The sequence below is a fragment of the Quercus lobata genome, chromosome 2 (genome assembly GCF_001633185.2).
Source record: "Quercus lobata isolate SW786 chromosome 2, ValleyOak3.0 Primary Assembly, whole genome shotgun sequence".
Classification (NCBI taxonomy): Eukaryota; Viridiplantae; Streptophyta; class Magnoliopsida; order Fagales; family Fagaceae; genus Quercus; species Quercus lobata.
Window position 1 is genome coordinate 6,178,436 of NC_044905.1, and position 15,748 is coordinate 6,194,183.

At 35.2% G+C, this 15,748-nt stretch overlaps 1 protein-coding gene across 3 annotated transcripts; it reads right to left on the reverse strand.

Annotated features, from left to right (window-relative positions):
* Window positions 1-3,863: 3,863 nt before the first annotated feature.
* Window positions 3,864-14,902, reverse strand: LOC115974237 (gamma-tubulin complex component 5-like). 3 transcript variants are annotated; one of them, XM_031094496.1, is made up of 19 exons: window positions 14,683-14,902; window positions 14,411-14,463; window positions 13,530-13,649; window positions 13,296-13,411; window positions 12,908-13,171; window positions 12,721-12,818; window positions 12,053-12,215; window positions 11,847-11,957; window positions 10,372-11,406; window positions 10,124-10,276; window positions 9,913-10,012; window positions 9,720-9,814; window positions 8,339-8,521; window positions 8,195-8,251; window positions 8,048-8,119; window positions 7,743-7,841; window positions 5,092-5,223; window positions 4,800-4,973; window positions 3,864-4,581 (listed from the first exon to the last, which is right to left on the reverse strand). In XM_031094496.1, the coding sequence occupies exons 3-19, from the start codon at window positions 13,561-13,563 to the stop codon at window positions 4,411-4,413; spliced, it is 3,057 nt and encodes a 1,018-aa protein (XP_030950356.1). In that variant the 5' UTR covers window positions 13,564-13,649; window positions 14,411-14,463; window positions 14,683-14,902; the 3' UTR covers window positions 3,864-4,410. The 3 variants fall into 3 exon arrangements, with proteins under 3 accessions (XP_030950356.1, XP_030950358.1, XP_030950357.1); XM_031094498.1 differs by lacking the exon at window positions 13,530-13,649; XM_031094497.1 differs by lacking the exon at window positions 13,530-13,649 and having other exon boundaries at window positions 14,411-14,590.
* Between the last annotated feature and the right edge of the window lie 846 nt (window positions 14,903-15,748).

The window sequence follows — 15,748 nt, forward strand, 5'->3', positions numbered from 1 at the left end:
AAAAAAAGGAGGGAAATGAAAAATGAGGCATTTGAGAGGGAAAATTGGTTTTTAAAGTGGGCTTCTGATTTGGGCTTTTCAATGCGGGTTGAAGGCTAACCCGAAACTGGATCCGGTGATTCGGATTCCCTTTTTGTTTTGTTTTTTCTAATTTTAGTTTATACTGTGTTTTGTTATTAATTATTTAATTAATTGCATATCTTCTTGTCAATTTAATTTAATCCACCGTTATTATTATTATTATTTTTTTAGAAGGCCATTATTATTATTTTGATAAAAAGAAGTAGTGTCCCAACTTTTGATTAGACTATTTCACTCTTTATCCATGAAACTTAAGACTTTCAAGTTTAGGACACGTCTTTCAAGTCCATTATTTTGCTTATAAGAAATAAGTTTGGCTTATATCCAATACTCTAATGCACTGGACAAGACATGATTTAAACACGTGACTGCATTGTGTCACACTGCCCACGATAATCTTTTCATTTCCCTTATGGGTTTGTTTCGATAGAACTTATTTTGCTGAAACTGAAAACACTGTAGCAAAATAATTTTTAAATGTGTGAATAGTACTGTGGGACCCATTTTTAATGAAAAAGTTGATAAAAAATGGAGTTCGTGGGACCCGTGAATAGTGCACAAGTGCACTGTTTACAGAAGACCGGGTCAACAATTGCGGCTGGGGAGAATTAAAAAAAAAAAAAAAAAAACGCAGAAAGAGGAAACGTAGACGCGCAAACGCCCTATCCATAGATAGAATTCAATGTTAAGTCCTTTATTTAAGGATGAAAACTTTACCAGTAAATCTAAATGCCGGAAACGTGACATCTCCCAGTTTCTTAGTTTGAAGAGTATCAATCAAGAAGAAACGAGACAGTGGCAAAAGTCCAAATCTCGCTTATGCAAGTTAGCTCTGGTGATCTCGTCTTGGGCATACTCACAAGGACCTAAAGTAATTATAAGCTAGGACCACAAAAGAAGAAGCAAGACAGATCAAAACGCTTTTAAAAATAAAAAGAAGAAGAAGCAAGTTGCCATTAGCATCCCACTAGTAAATGGCCATTGCTCAATAGCTATATAAGTTTGATGATTTGTGCCATTGCCCCAACAAGACGTGTGATTAGAGTCTCCATTTTTGACAATAGAGTCTCCATTTAAGTTGATGAATTTTTGTATTATTTGGAACTCTACTTTGTGTTGATATGATTAAGTTTTGTATTTTTAAATTGTTATATTTTTTATTCTCTTTGATTTCATAGATGTTATAAAGATAGTATATAAGAATATTGTGGGGCCAGGAAATTTGTGGTCCCGGCCCACTTTATATTAGAGTCCAAGGCCCAGGCCGATGAGACCTATTGCCGAGGACGCATAATAAAAACCCTAAAAAGGCCCAAGGGTGTGGCTGAGAACAATCTCACGCTCAGCATCCCGCAAGACACCTAAAAGAAGAAGGACGAGTTTAATACAAGGACAAGACAAGTGAAAAAGCTGCCAATACTGTAATAAATAGCTCTGCGTCTGACAGGCCCATGCTCTTCACCATGCTATTCAACTTTTACGTTTACTCCCAACCACTTTAGGTATGGGTTGATAGGACAAGTCCTCATGCCAGAAAGTAAAACTTACACCTGGACATTGAAAGGGAAGTAACTACTAGTATAAAAGGGAAGAAGAACCAAGGGAGGAGGGGAGGCCATAGGAAATGGAGGAGGAGAAGAACACTGAGCTCCTCGGACGGGGTCCGAGGACAAGAACCCTATGAGTGGCACTGAAGAAAAGTTTTATCATTCACGCCAAGCCCACCTTCGTATGAGCTACCATGAAAACCACAATTACACTGCTGTCCAGTAACCAAGGCCAAGCTTTTCAAGCCTACACTCTACAAATTATATTGTTCGGGCCTTTTTACATGCGAGCCCAATGTTATTCTTGGGTCGTGAATAATCGTGTCCCTACAAATATAATGTTATTTTATTACATAACATGACTTAGATAATTTGATATTTATCACTATTTTTTTTTATACTTTTTTTTCTTATATTATTTCCTATAAATTTCTTATTATTCTCTCTCACATTCTCTCTTGAAAAAGTGGTTATTCTCTTTCTCTTGATTTTTTATTCTTTCTTGCAACTCTACTTTATGTTGATGAATCATTGTGATTTTTAAAAACTTTATTTTGGGTTCATACTTTTTAGCTCCCCATCACAAGTACTCTCTCTCTCCAATAAAATTGAAAGAATAAATTATACATATTTCGTATAAGTTTGATGTAAGTTTTGATTATCATGATAAATCTCTTTTAAGAGAATGAATAATTTGAATTATTTATTTAAATAAAAATTATACATACACACATATAGGTATATATTTATTTATTTTACTTAAATGTATACTCAATTCCATGCAATTCATTTAAAATAACGACATTAAAACAAATAATTGCCCTAAATATTACATTTATAGATTTATAACTTTTATGTTTAAAAAGACTTTTACTTAAATTTAGTTGTACCAAGGTTCAACAAGATATACACTGCTGTAAATTTTTTTAAAACCTTTTCGCCTCTCTCCGTGTGTGTGTGTTAAAAATATTTAGTATTCTAAATATATATATATATATATATATATATATGGTTCAACAAGTTTCTAAAAAAAAATATGGTTCAACAAAAGCGTAGCAACAATGAATGCTATGTTTAAAATTTTAGATATTACGAGTTTGAGATTTATATATATTTTAATAAATTTGGATTTAAATTAGATACTTTCAACCCAAACATGTCTCTTCCCATTATGTAAGTACACAAAAATAGATTAAAGTAGACCAATATGAACTGAAGTAATTTGAATGGACTTGGACCAAATGGACAGAATATGACGGAATAGGAATAAGGTGGACCGAATAGGACCAAATGGACTGAACAAGAACGAATGGACTGAAGTGGACCAAATGGACCAAAAAAGACCAAATTGGACCGAAGTAGAGCAGTGTGCACTGAATAGGACCAAAGTGGACAGAATGAACCGAATAGAACCAAAGTGAACACAATGGACCGAATAGGACTAATGTGGACCGAAAGGCTCGAATAAGACTGAAGTGGACAGAATAGAACCAGTATAGACCGAATAGAACCAAAGTGGACAAAATGGACCGAATAGGACCAATGTGGACCGAATGGCTCGAATAAGACTGAAGTGGAACAAAGTGCACATATTGACCAAATAGGACCAATGTGGACCGAATAGGACCAAATAATACCAAAGTAAACAGAATGGACCGAATAGGACCAAAACGGACAGAATAGGATTAATGTGGACCAAATAGGGCCAATGTGGACTGAATAAGACCGAATTGGACCGAAAAGAACTTTAATGGACAGAATGGACTAAATAGGACCGAGTTTCTAATGTCTATTTTAGTATTTTCCTTGTATTTTTTAACTCAAAACTAAAGAGTTTAGCCCAAATATAATAAAATTTTATACTTTTAAACCCAAAAATTAAGAAAAGAAATGAATTTTTGAACTAAAATTGAAAAGAAAACATACAGAAAGAATCAATTTAAGACCCAACTAGTCTAAAATGGACTGAAGGGGGATTGAAATTGACCATGTGGACCGAATTGGACCGAAGTAGAAATTATTTACTTTTTAGGGAGAACAAATTATCTTCAAAAAATTTTAGAGAAAAAATTATACATTATATTACAATACAAAATAATTATTTATTCCCACGTATCGTGTGGGTCTACGACTAGTAATAATAATATTAATAAACATGTAACATGAGGTGCAAAATAGTGCACGGCCCTAATACAGCCGAGGTATACATGAAGAAACGAAAGAAAATTAACATCCTTCACCAGAAGTTCACATCCTTCAAATATATGAGAGTTCCATTCATGCCAAACACACCAAATATGGGGCAAAGGCATAACATTCCAAGATCATAGCATTCTTATATACTTCCCCAACTTTCCAGTAAGCTAAAAACTCTATCACATTCTAAGGCATAACCCCACATCACACCAAAGATCTCTCCCTAGAGGACAATGAGAGAAAATGATTCACAGTCCACTTTTACTCATGAAACAGTAGTCTACTATAATTAAAATACCATGACCGAGTCTTAGAGCACCTTATATCTGCACATGTTTTAAGGAAGGCAATGAAACAGAACATTGCAAATGGAGATTAATTTACAGGTGGCAATTTTGAGAACTATAGGTAAGGGCAAGGGGTCCATTGCTGCCACAAGCAACTTCCTCCATATCCATCATGTTCTATCAACAAACCCTAAAGCATGGTGATATAGGCTTTTTCAAATTCTGTACAATCTAGAGGACACACTTGCCCTGAAACATGTTAAGAGACGTAGTATCACAACCATCCCAAACAACACCATTCAATCTGTTCTACCTACAAAGGCCTTCCCCATTCTCAAACCAACAGTTTCAGAGCTAGGTGCAATCATCAAGTTTCCACTATCAGACATGTAGAAATAGTTGTAGTTGATCCTAGTAACCAAATCTGCCAAATGAGGAAAGTGCCCCACATTGAGCTTGAAAGATAGGACCTGCGTAGAACACCACAAACTATAACATGCCCGTTTTCAGGTGGTGAATGAAAGAAAGAAAGCACGTATTTATGGGTGCAACTACTTGAGGATGCACATCTACTTGAGCATATATTTGTGCTTACAGAAAAGATGTTGTACAGTCAGAAAACCAGAGTTCGATGCAAACTTTGACATTCACATTATAAGAATCAATACTAGTATAAATAGAAGCTTACTCTTAGTAGGAAAGCAATGCAATCATCAAACTGTTTCTCAATACGGTCAACTTCCATTTCACATCTGGCCTTGATTGCAGAAACTGCTCCACCACTACTAAGAGTTTGCTGTATGGAGTAGAAATCAAGAGCTAATCCAAGGATAATATTGATTCGGCTTGCAATCAGAGCCCACTGAATTCAAAGAGATCACGAGAAGATACTCAGCATTACCTCAAAACAAACACTGAATTACACAAGATCCAAGCATTTAGGTCACAACAGCCAAACAAGAAAGGCAAAAATTACCCACCAGTTTATCTGGGACAACAAAGCACTGCCGTTGAATTGACAATAAGTAGGCCTCATGAACTTCTATGACTTCATCCCAGGATCGAGCGGCAGCCATACCTTCACACAGTTCACGCCATGCACTATGATATACCTGATTACTAAATCCTAGTCAGATATCTAACAAGTTCTTATTCTTTTGAAAACATAAACTTAGATGCAAAATGGTTCATGCATAACTAATAATTCATGGTGTCTACAACTATGTGAAAAGGAACATAATGCTTTGGAGTCAGCTAATAAAATCTCTTGTTATAGAACAAGGAACTTTGAACCAAATTCTTCCTACACCAAGGGAGATGGTTTAGGAAAGGGAGAGGAGGTTACCTCCCATTGTGTAGCCCATACCAATAGGCCTCCAATTGAAAAAGTAATATAATCCATAATTAAGACAATACCACTTCCCATTATTATCATATGTAAGCTTTTCAAGACAAGTTTGTTGAAATTAATTTTCATCTTGGAGGAGCTTTTGCATGGAGAGGGTCCCTTATTAGTAAAACGCACCGCATTTATTATAAATTTAAAAATAAAAAAACCAATATGCTGAAGAACCCATTTATTGTGCATGGTAACTAATATAAAAGTCCATAATCCCTAATAACAAATGAGTTGCTTTTAGAGTCTTGAGAATGCATTTGAAGCACTATGAAACCAGAAACAGAAGCAACCATAAAACTTAATTTTTGACTGGAAATAATATCAAACGCATTAAATGAGTAACAAAGGAAAATCTAGTCCGACGAACTATCATTGAAGACCCGAAGTGTGATTGGTGCCATGCTGCTTCTGAATCTCCATTGCATGCATTGTGGTCATGCCATGAACTGGACATTGTCTGGTCGGACCCGGTGCTGTGGCAGTTTTGAAGTTCAGTTTTTTTTTGGGACTTCAAGGAGCTTCTGTCTTGGATTTTTGAGCAGGAAAAAAGCCCAGAACTTTTTGCAGCCATGGCATGGTCTATATGGACACAACGGAACCAGGTTTGCCTCTGTCAAACAGCTCCTACCCTTCATCTAGTCGAGCAGCTATCAAGAGACAGGTTGTGTGAATTCCATGCTTGTCAAGCATCTCCATTACCTTGTCATCAACCTCGTGCTAAAATCAGATGGGTTCCTCCTCCACGTGATTTGGTGAAGATTAACTTTGACAGGGCAGTGTTTGCTAGCGAGAACAAGGCAGGTATTGGAGTGGTTTTAAGGAATAGCTCTAGCTTAGTTATTGCTTTGTGGTCACAGATATTACCTCAAGCTTACAGTGTTGAGGAAATAGAAGCACTGGCAGCAGCTAAGGCGCTCTCATTTGCAGCAGAGATTGGAGTTTCAGGGGCAGTTCTTGAGGGTGATTCTTTGGTTGTAATAAAAGCCTTGTCTGATGAGAGTGTTTCTTTGGCACCCTTTGGTTTGTTGGTAGAGGATGTGAAGGTACTTTCTCAATGTTTTAGTCAATTACTTTACTCTCACACTAAGAGAGAAGGTATCAGTGTCGCTCATAGTCTAGCAAGATATGCAATTGACATTCCAAATTTTTCAGTGTGGATGGAGGATGTTCCACCACAATTTTTTCATGTACTTTAGGCTAATTTAACCAGTTTACCTTAATAAAGTACTTACTTTTCCACCTCAAAAAAAAAAAAAAAAAACACTAAAATTATAATTGGAGGAGCTTTTGCATGGAGAGGTCCCTTATTAGTAAAATGCACTGCATTTATGAATTTAACAATTAAAAAAAAAAAACCAATATGCAGTAGAACCCATTTATTGTGCATGGTAACTAACATAAAATTCCATAATCCCTAATAAAAAAGGAGTTGCTTTTAGAGTCTTGAGAATGCATTTGAACCACTACAAAACCAGAAACAGAAGCAACTAAAAAACTTAATTTTTGACTGGAAAAAAATCAAACAGTAAAATTATCATTATAAACACATACTGAAAAATAAAATTCCAGAGAAACTTTAGTTTCTTCTTTCTTGTGGGCTGAGTTATAGTTTTTGAAACATCTCTCCATACTAACAACTACACACACACACCCAAGCTCAATACATGCTCACTGCCCCTACATGTCCATATCAAAAATTGTAATTCATGAGGGAAATTGAAAAACATGAATATATGAACATGAGGTTACATTTGGTAACTTATGCCATTAAATATCATGCAATTTTTTTTCACCATGGAACACCACTACAGTACTGAACCAATCTCATTAGAGAACAACCAAATATAAGTGACTAATGATTAATTACATCAGGGTATGTTCAAAGGTAGGTGAGTAGACAAGGTCGAAACCACACACACACACACGTATATATATATATATATATATATAGGACAGGTCAGTGAATGGAAGTACATTGACACAACTACCATACTATACATAACCTATAGAGTACACAGGCAAACATATGTACATTATAGAAAAGTCACCAAACAAAAAAATAATGTAATGGAAAGAAACATGTAGCAGTTTGTTTGGCTTTTAAAGAGTTGTGTCCAATATCCCTAACTCAAAAACACCATGTTTTTGTCCATGTCCGTAAGTCAAAGATTGCAAATAGTGATAAAATTCCCGTGAAAGTAAGGTCCATATCTATGGTGGGACAAGCCTTACCCTATCCATTACATATTGGTGAAAAGCATCCACGAAATGGAGGAGTTTCTGCTCCACTAACCAATGGTGCTTGCGGTTGTATGTCGGAGTGCCTCTACCCTGCAAGAGGCATAACAAAGATCAAGGTAATTGGAGCATGATACAAATCAGAACGCCTTTAACATGTGGTTTGCAAAACATGATATTTGTCAACATTGATCCTTAAATTAAATATTTGTGCAGATGTCTTCATCTATGGTTATAAGCTCTGTTCAAAAGGAAATGGCTATATGCTAGAATGGCATTGGAGAAAAATAAATAAATACCTTCCACATCCACCTCCGAGCTTTATCAAGAACAAACTTTGCACGCTTGACCTTCAACAAGAAGCACATCACCTACATCAACCTGGAAGAATTAGAGAACAAAAAGAGGATGATACCTCAAATCCAACCAAAAGTGAAAAGAATTACTTGGTTATACTTCTTAACAGCCTCTGCATTAGCAATAAGTTCAAGTGGCCAGGGGACCTGTCGCATCCAATACATGTACACATTAAAGTCGATTCATGAAATGGAGTTGAAAGATAAAAGAAAGTGAACCCAAACATAATAAACCTTGTAGGTGAATTTCAATAAATCAAGGCCATCAATCCCAAAACTGTGAACACGATTTTTACGAGGGGGGGAGGCAACAGTAGCCAAACTAGGATCACCATCAAAACCTTGATTTTTAGCGATGTACACAACCAATGAATCTGGACTTAGTAGCATTCCATCAGCAGAGTTTCTAATAGATTCCTGCATTGAATAAGCACAGACCACTACTATGATTATGATATGAAGTGGCAAGAGAAACAAAAAACATATTGAGCAAACATATAGCACTGATAAATGCCACCTTTGCAGTGTATTTGATCATTCAATAAAATTAAACATTAACAAAAACTCCCCATTTAATCACAGAATCATCGTTTTTGAACACCATGTTCTCTCTGCATTTGTGGCAGGGTATGAGATTGTTCACCCTAGCCCCATACAACCAAAATTGCATAGGTGTCCAGCAGAAATTTAATGAGCCCATTATCTTTTCTATAGCAAATTAGCAATTAACCACAATTCCTTAGTATTGTGATGTTAAAGAGCACCAGAAAAGTTGACAACCCGCATACAAAGGAAGTACACAAAAAAGTGCCTCTCAAAAAGTAGAGGAAAAAGAAAAAAGAAATACGCAAGGAAAAAAAATCAATTTCTAAAATTTATAACATTAAAGAAAACCCAAAAACAAGCCCAAAGCTGCATATGAAAGTTGAACCAAAAACCATGATAACTATGCCCTAGGATATCACATAATCCCCCCATGGGCTGCCCTTTACCCTGTAAAGCTCAGCTACTTCTCTTTGTCCAATGTATTAAATTTAAACAAGAGGGCACAGCTCTCCAGGCTACCAAAGCCTTCCATTACATATTTGCTTTTCTGGATCTCATTTTTATTTATTGGCCAAGTGACCTTGTTCATGTCTCCATATTATAATACCAACTTTCCATTCAAATGCTATGCATAACAACACATTGGATTGACATCATTTTCACTGGGAAAGGAATTAACTGAACTGTAAATCATCAACTATGAGTGTATGACTTAAGAAAGTACTTAGTTAAAAAGTTGATTTCTAACATTTATAAAAATACAACTGACCAACCCTAACTAATCTATTGATGATCCATAGGACCATAGCTGAGCTCAAAATTTTGGACTAAGGCTTAAATGTTGTTGTTATTCCTTTTATGGGTAAAAAACTCTCAATAATAATTAGAAGCAGTTTTGTACTTTTGTTATGTTGACAGCTGTTAAAATCATAGCTAAGCCCTTACAACCAATAATCCTAGTAATCATGCAGATGGAAGATATGGCCCTACAACAAGAACTGAAAAGAAGAATCCCCATATCCTACCCCAAATATTAAGCAAAACATTTTATTGGATTTAGTAACATCACCTGTAATAATGTATTCAACTCAAAATCATCATCCCAAGTTTCTCCCTTGTCCAGCTTATTAAAAATCACAGTCAAAAAATGCTGCAGTAGATCACCTGAAATAACAATATAGCAGTAAATAAGTAAGAGAAATTTGAGGTGCCTAGTAACCAACAAGGACATGAAGTTAAAAGTTCAATTTGCTAAACACTACCTGAACCTAACAAGTATATGGCCCGCAATACTGCAAGCTCATCCATCAATCTCCAATCAGTCATCAACTTTGACAATATATGCTTGCCAATATAATCCACCTATGACATTTAAAAGTGAGCTTCTTTTTAATATATATACATGTGTGGGTGCGTGTGTGTGAACAGCACAATAAGAAACAAAAGTTCTATAAATTAGTTTGAGCTGTTTACTTGCTTCTTAATGTAGACAGTAAGGCATTCCTGCATTATAACCACAGGGAGTGGAGTAGTTCTTGGCTCAACATTTTGAAGCCAGCAGAGAACTCTTGATGCAAGTGTGCTATTTTTCTGGAAAGGTAACAGCTCTGGCATTTGGAGATCATCCTGTTGCCCAATTACATATAGGTGGTTTAAGGAATAATCTTAAGGAATGGTAGTATAGCTAGAAAGTGACTCAGAAACTACCAGTCTAGTACTACCTGAAATGAAGGAAGAAGAGTAGGGAAAGGAAACACCACTTCTAAGGGTTCTGTGTCATTTTGTGAACGAGCATAATCGGATTCTCCAAACTGAAAACCAAAAGTATAATTTGTTCCTTGAGTAACATGAGAAGATTTGCTCTCACAACCATAGACAGCCTTTCGTAAAGCCTCATCATTTAAAGGAGGTAGATAGAAATTTCTAGACAAGTTCAATGTTTTCCAGGCATCCATATTATTTCTAAGGCTTGTCTGACAGACAGTAATAACTGGATTTTCTGGGCAGAATGATTCCAAGAGAGGCAATTTATCCCTAAGACCTGCAACCATATTCTCTTCATTTGCATCAAGAAAAGAACTTGCATCCATACATGCAGACTTTAAATTGTTCATTCTTTTCTGCAGCAATGTATCAACCAAGAACTTATACCAAATCTTCTCTGAGCATGATGGCAAAGTTTCACCACCAACATTTCCCACTTTTAGCTTGCTCACGAAGGATTCATCAAATGATGGGAGAATCTCAGATTTGCAGAGGTCATCCTGCCAAAAGTATCTTGAGATGTGATCACCATGGCCTATAAGACCTGTTAACGAAACTAAGAAAACTTCCGATAATGTTAACCCTGCTATATGTTGCCCACGATGAAAACCATCAATAGAGCTTCCAAAACCATCAAACTGACAATCACTTCCTTTGCCAGATGTCGCTGAGAATGTAGTCGGAACATGCTGGATCAGCTGCAATGATTTTCCAGCAGAAAGAATTGATTTAGATATGTCATGGATAAACAGAGGACATGTTCGGCAATCTCTAATGACCCGCTCTTTTCCTTTGAATAAACTAGGCATAGAGATGGAATCCCGTCCACCCATATCCTTCTTCTCATTTGCTATAGGTACATGATTGCTGTTGCTAGTCGCAGCAGAGAGCTCATCATCTAGTTTCTGAAACTGTACAAATCTTAATAGATAGCTCTTCTCCCAGAACTCAGCATCATCAACTGAGATTGCTTTGTTAGCATAAAAGAACACCTGCAAAGGATGCAAGAATGAGCAAGATAGTATTTAGAAAGGATATTTGAATGAAGAGACTAAAAATAGAAAGTCAATCCAGCAATACTGCTTATGTAAATAGTGAGATTTTTTTTTTTTATAATTAAATCATGAGATAAAAGTATAGTTTCAGAAGACAATATATCAGGAACATATAGCACACAAATATTCAAATAATAAAAGATTTTATGGGCCATCAAACATGATGTTCCCTAATATTCTCTCGCACAATGCAAAGAAGGTGATCTGCGTAACAATCATCAATATTCTTGCACCAGGGAAATGATTTTGGAAAGAATGTCTACATTAATGATATCAATCTTCAAAAATGTATAGTTCCTTTGGAGGAGCTCTTGAGCACAACATAAACAAACTATTCTGAGTTTTTGGCTATAAAACAAATTTTTAATCACAATTACCTCCTCAAAAGGATCATCTAGTGTTCCTTCAAATAGCCAGGAATCAAGAGCCTCAATGTATGGTAACAAACTCCCAACAAAAATATGAAGTAGCATTTGATAAGCTTCCTCCTGAAATTAAATAAGTTCCACATTTGAATGCATAAACTAGAAGAAACACAAAAATTTAAATTCCAAACAAAATATACTGCCACAGGAGTCACAACCTCACCACCTTGCACTAGACATACTTCATCGAGCTTCTTGTAAAGATAGTCAAGCACATGCACAGCCAATTCAGCAGCTGGAACAGAAGAACTGGACTCAAAATACACTTGGGGTATGGCTCCATGAACTATTTGCAATAGATACTCAGCACCTGAGCAGAGGCTAATATTGATAAACAGTCATCAGTGATTGTCAAAACAAGAAGAACCGAAGGATAAACAGGGATGAGACCATGAATCTAATTACAAAACAATGAATTCCCTACAGGGGAAAAAGTAACCTATGTAATTGCAATGCAAGATGCCTAATATAATGAGAAGGGAGATAAAAATGTGGGGTCTAGAGAAAGATTCAAATGCGTCTAACACAGAAAAGTACAATGTCTTAGTGTTGATATTACAGTTCAAAGAATATAGTCATGAAAATTCAAAAGATCGAGTCATTCTCAAGTCGTGTTCCTCTTTTTCTTTTTCCTTTCTAAAATTTTTTCCTCTGATTTTGTAAGCCCCTTGACCAAGAGAAAATAACTTTCAACAATAATGATAAAAGAAGATCCCAACTTGAAGTTGAGAAACTATGGATGGTATTAGTTGCCAACAGGCAATAGCATAGCCCAAACCGCAACAATTACCACGCCTAATTCCAATGAGGTTTAACAAGTACAAACCTTGATAGAGAATTGACTAAACCTAATAGGGTGGGAGTGGTTCCAATGTCAGCATCACTGATCTTCATTTCCTCCTTCAGAGCAATATCCCGCAACCTCTGCTCTAAACACAAGTGAACTCAGTCTTCATTATAGTAAAATAGATCATAGATTACAGAAATTAAATATTTAATACAGCAAAACATACCTTAATCCAAGCAGAGACAGAACATGCAAATGCCCTCAAAGTAGGGGGTGATAACCTCACAGATGTCTCAACTTTATTGACCACTATTTCTACACGCTGTAAACATGTCGCAGCATACATAAATTGGTTGAGGATGTTAAGAAGGCTTGTATGGGAAAGGTGAGTCACATATATCCCACTTTTGGCATAAAAACTCTTTTCACTCTGGCCCCAATAGAACAAGGAACTAGAAAGCCCTTGAAACATTCGTAAAACACCTCGTACCTAAGAAAAGAAGAGGGAGATCGTACTTGCAAGTTAAAAGCAGCAGTAGGAGCATATATATATATATATATATATTATGAAACCAGCAAAATTAAGAATCTATTATACCAAGACAAGGCCATACCAAATCAACTTCATTTGTCCTCAAGGAGGAAACTGGTGTTGAAAAATGTATGCCATCGGAGAAGACATCATAGATCCTATTGATTAAGCTTTTAGAAATTTCTGCCTTTGCCCCATCTGCTTAAATATAAAAATAATGCAAGCCTATCATAAACTTTCCCTACATCATAACCCGGTTGTAATAAAGAAATATTATAATAGGGGAACCCCCAAAATTAAAAATATTGATCCCTACCAGAAATGTTCAGAGCATTTAAATCCTTTAGCATCTTTGAGTGATTTTAATCTATAATGATTTCGGAAAATCTCATATTAGCCTCTTAAGATCAAGTTCATTAGATTCCGCGTAGAATAGCTGTATGAAACGTAAGATAGTGAACCAAGATTCATCATACAAATTTATCAACAAAAAATCAAACTCATCTCAAGTTGAGGTTTGGTCACATGCAAAGGTGAGGATAGTATCAAATAACATCAATACTCAAACAAAGCCTTAGTCTCAAAAAAAATATATATATATATATATATATATTTGGGTTGGCTCTGGATCCTCAACATTAGTAAAGGTCGGCCAAATGTATTGTTTCCTACTTTCTACTCCATCTGAAGTCATACCCTCTATTACTTCTACTTCAACTAAGTAGTAAACATCAGTATAACTGAAATAATAATAATAATAATAATAATAAAAATGTGGGGAAATAATACATTAGCGGCCTAATTAACCTATTAATGTTGTTGTTAAATCTTTTGACTGATTTTAACGTTTAACGAATTCGGCAAAACTCAAATTAGGCTAATGTAAGATCAAAGTTTATTAAATTCCACGTAAATTACAACTACTATATTGTACATAGAGCTCGTTTGATATATGGGGTCCATATGATTAAGCGTTTTTGGGAGCTTAAATGAAAAACCCAAATCTCCGTTTCCCAACAGCAACTGCTCATAGCTTTTTTACAAACTTTCATTTTAAACTCAAAACACATCTATACAAACGCACCCATAATGTTCACATGGAAAAAAAGAAAAATCAAGTAATTTCAATGGGGGCTATAACATTTAATCTAAATTCACAAAATCTAATACAATTAGCACAGAAAAATGTATACATACCGTAGTAGAGAGGCTTTCCCATCATCAAAATAATTTAGGGATCACACTTCAACCTAACAACACGGCCAAAAAGCCAAAATTCAATGTCCATAAATTAGCTTCAAAAAGCTTAGAGCATTCGCAGCAGCAGCCTTGGCTGTACGCTAGAAATGGCTATAATTTTGGGTAAACAACACAAATCTGCTTACATCAGTATCAATAGAGAATAACTTGAAATGGGCACACACATTTTACTAATAATTGGACAAAAACAAAAACAAAAATCACATTACCTATTTTTTTGGGTTTGGAGTTTAGTTTTCCTAGTAGTGCTCCCCCAGGTGAAACAGTCGCTACTTACGTTGTTCCCATTATTTTGGGGTTTAGGAATTTGGCTCTGTGAGTGTGAGTTCCATGTGGTTTCTGAGTCTTTAAGGCCGATTGGCGCAGCGGTTGTAGATTTCAAAAAAAGCAATGTTTTAGGAAAGAAACAACGTTTTTTTTTTTTTTTAAGGTAGTGAACCTAGTGGTGGGAAAAAATTTCAATACGTAAAAAAAAAATATACACATTTATGTATTAAATGTCTGCAATATTATATATATATATATATATATCCAAGAGTTTGTTATTTTGGATATTCACCACTATAAGTTTCTTTTAAAAAAACATTCTCCCTCCTCTCTTCATGTGTATTAAAAATATTTAGTATTCTAAATATATATATGCATAAAATGTATAATATTGTACACATTTTTTTAGTTTACAATATAAATCTTAATAATTTTTCATAAAAGTATATTTGTATTGTAATTTGAAAAATACTAGGTTTTTTTTTTTTAATAATACAATATAGAAATTATACTCTAACTTGATCTAAGTATATATGTATACGAAATTTCTTTCTGGAGATTTGAACCTCAACCCTTACTCCAACACCCCACAAGTATTTATACTTATAAAGTGATCACCACACCAAGAGTGAGCAGTGATGAAAAATACTAGGTTTTAAAAAGTTATAAATACACAAAATTCTTAAATGCAAAAACACCCAATGTGATTTAGGACACTTGTAAAAAACACTGGCAAGATTAATTATTGTTAACTCTCATGAATGGAAAAATTATGTAACTATCAGTTGGCAATATCACCAATCAGTTGGCGCGTCTTCCTAATGTGATCATATGATGGTCATGTGATTTTTTATCCATAAAAGCTAACATCAATTAGTCTTAAGGGTCAACTTGGTGGATATGAAAAATTCAAGAAGTCGTAAAAAATAATTGAAACTTCAGGGGTTTTTTTGTAACTAATCTAAATCCTAGGAGTGTGTTTGCATTTTCACCTAGACAAAATAAGTT

Coding starts and splice junctions, on each gene's coding strand:
- LOC115974237 (XM_031094496.1), bottom strand. CDS start 13,563: ATGCTAAAGGATTTAAATGCTCTGAACATTTCTG. Junction 10,013..10,123: donor CTGTCTACATTAAGAAGCAA/GTAAACAGCTCA, acceptor TAAATGTCATAG/GTGGATTATATTGGCAAGCA. Junction 7,842..8,047: donor CTCGGAGGTGGATGTGGAAG/GTATTTATTTAT, acceptor TGCCTCTTGCAG/GGTAGAGGCACTCCGACATA.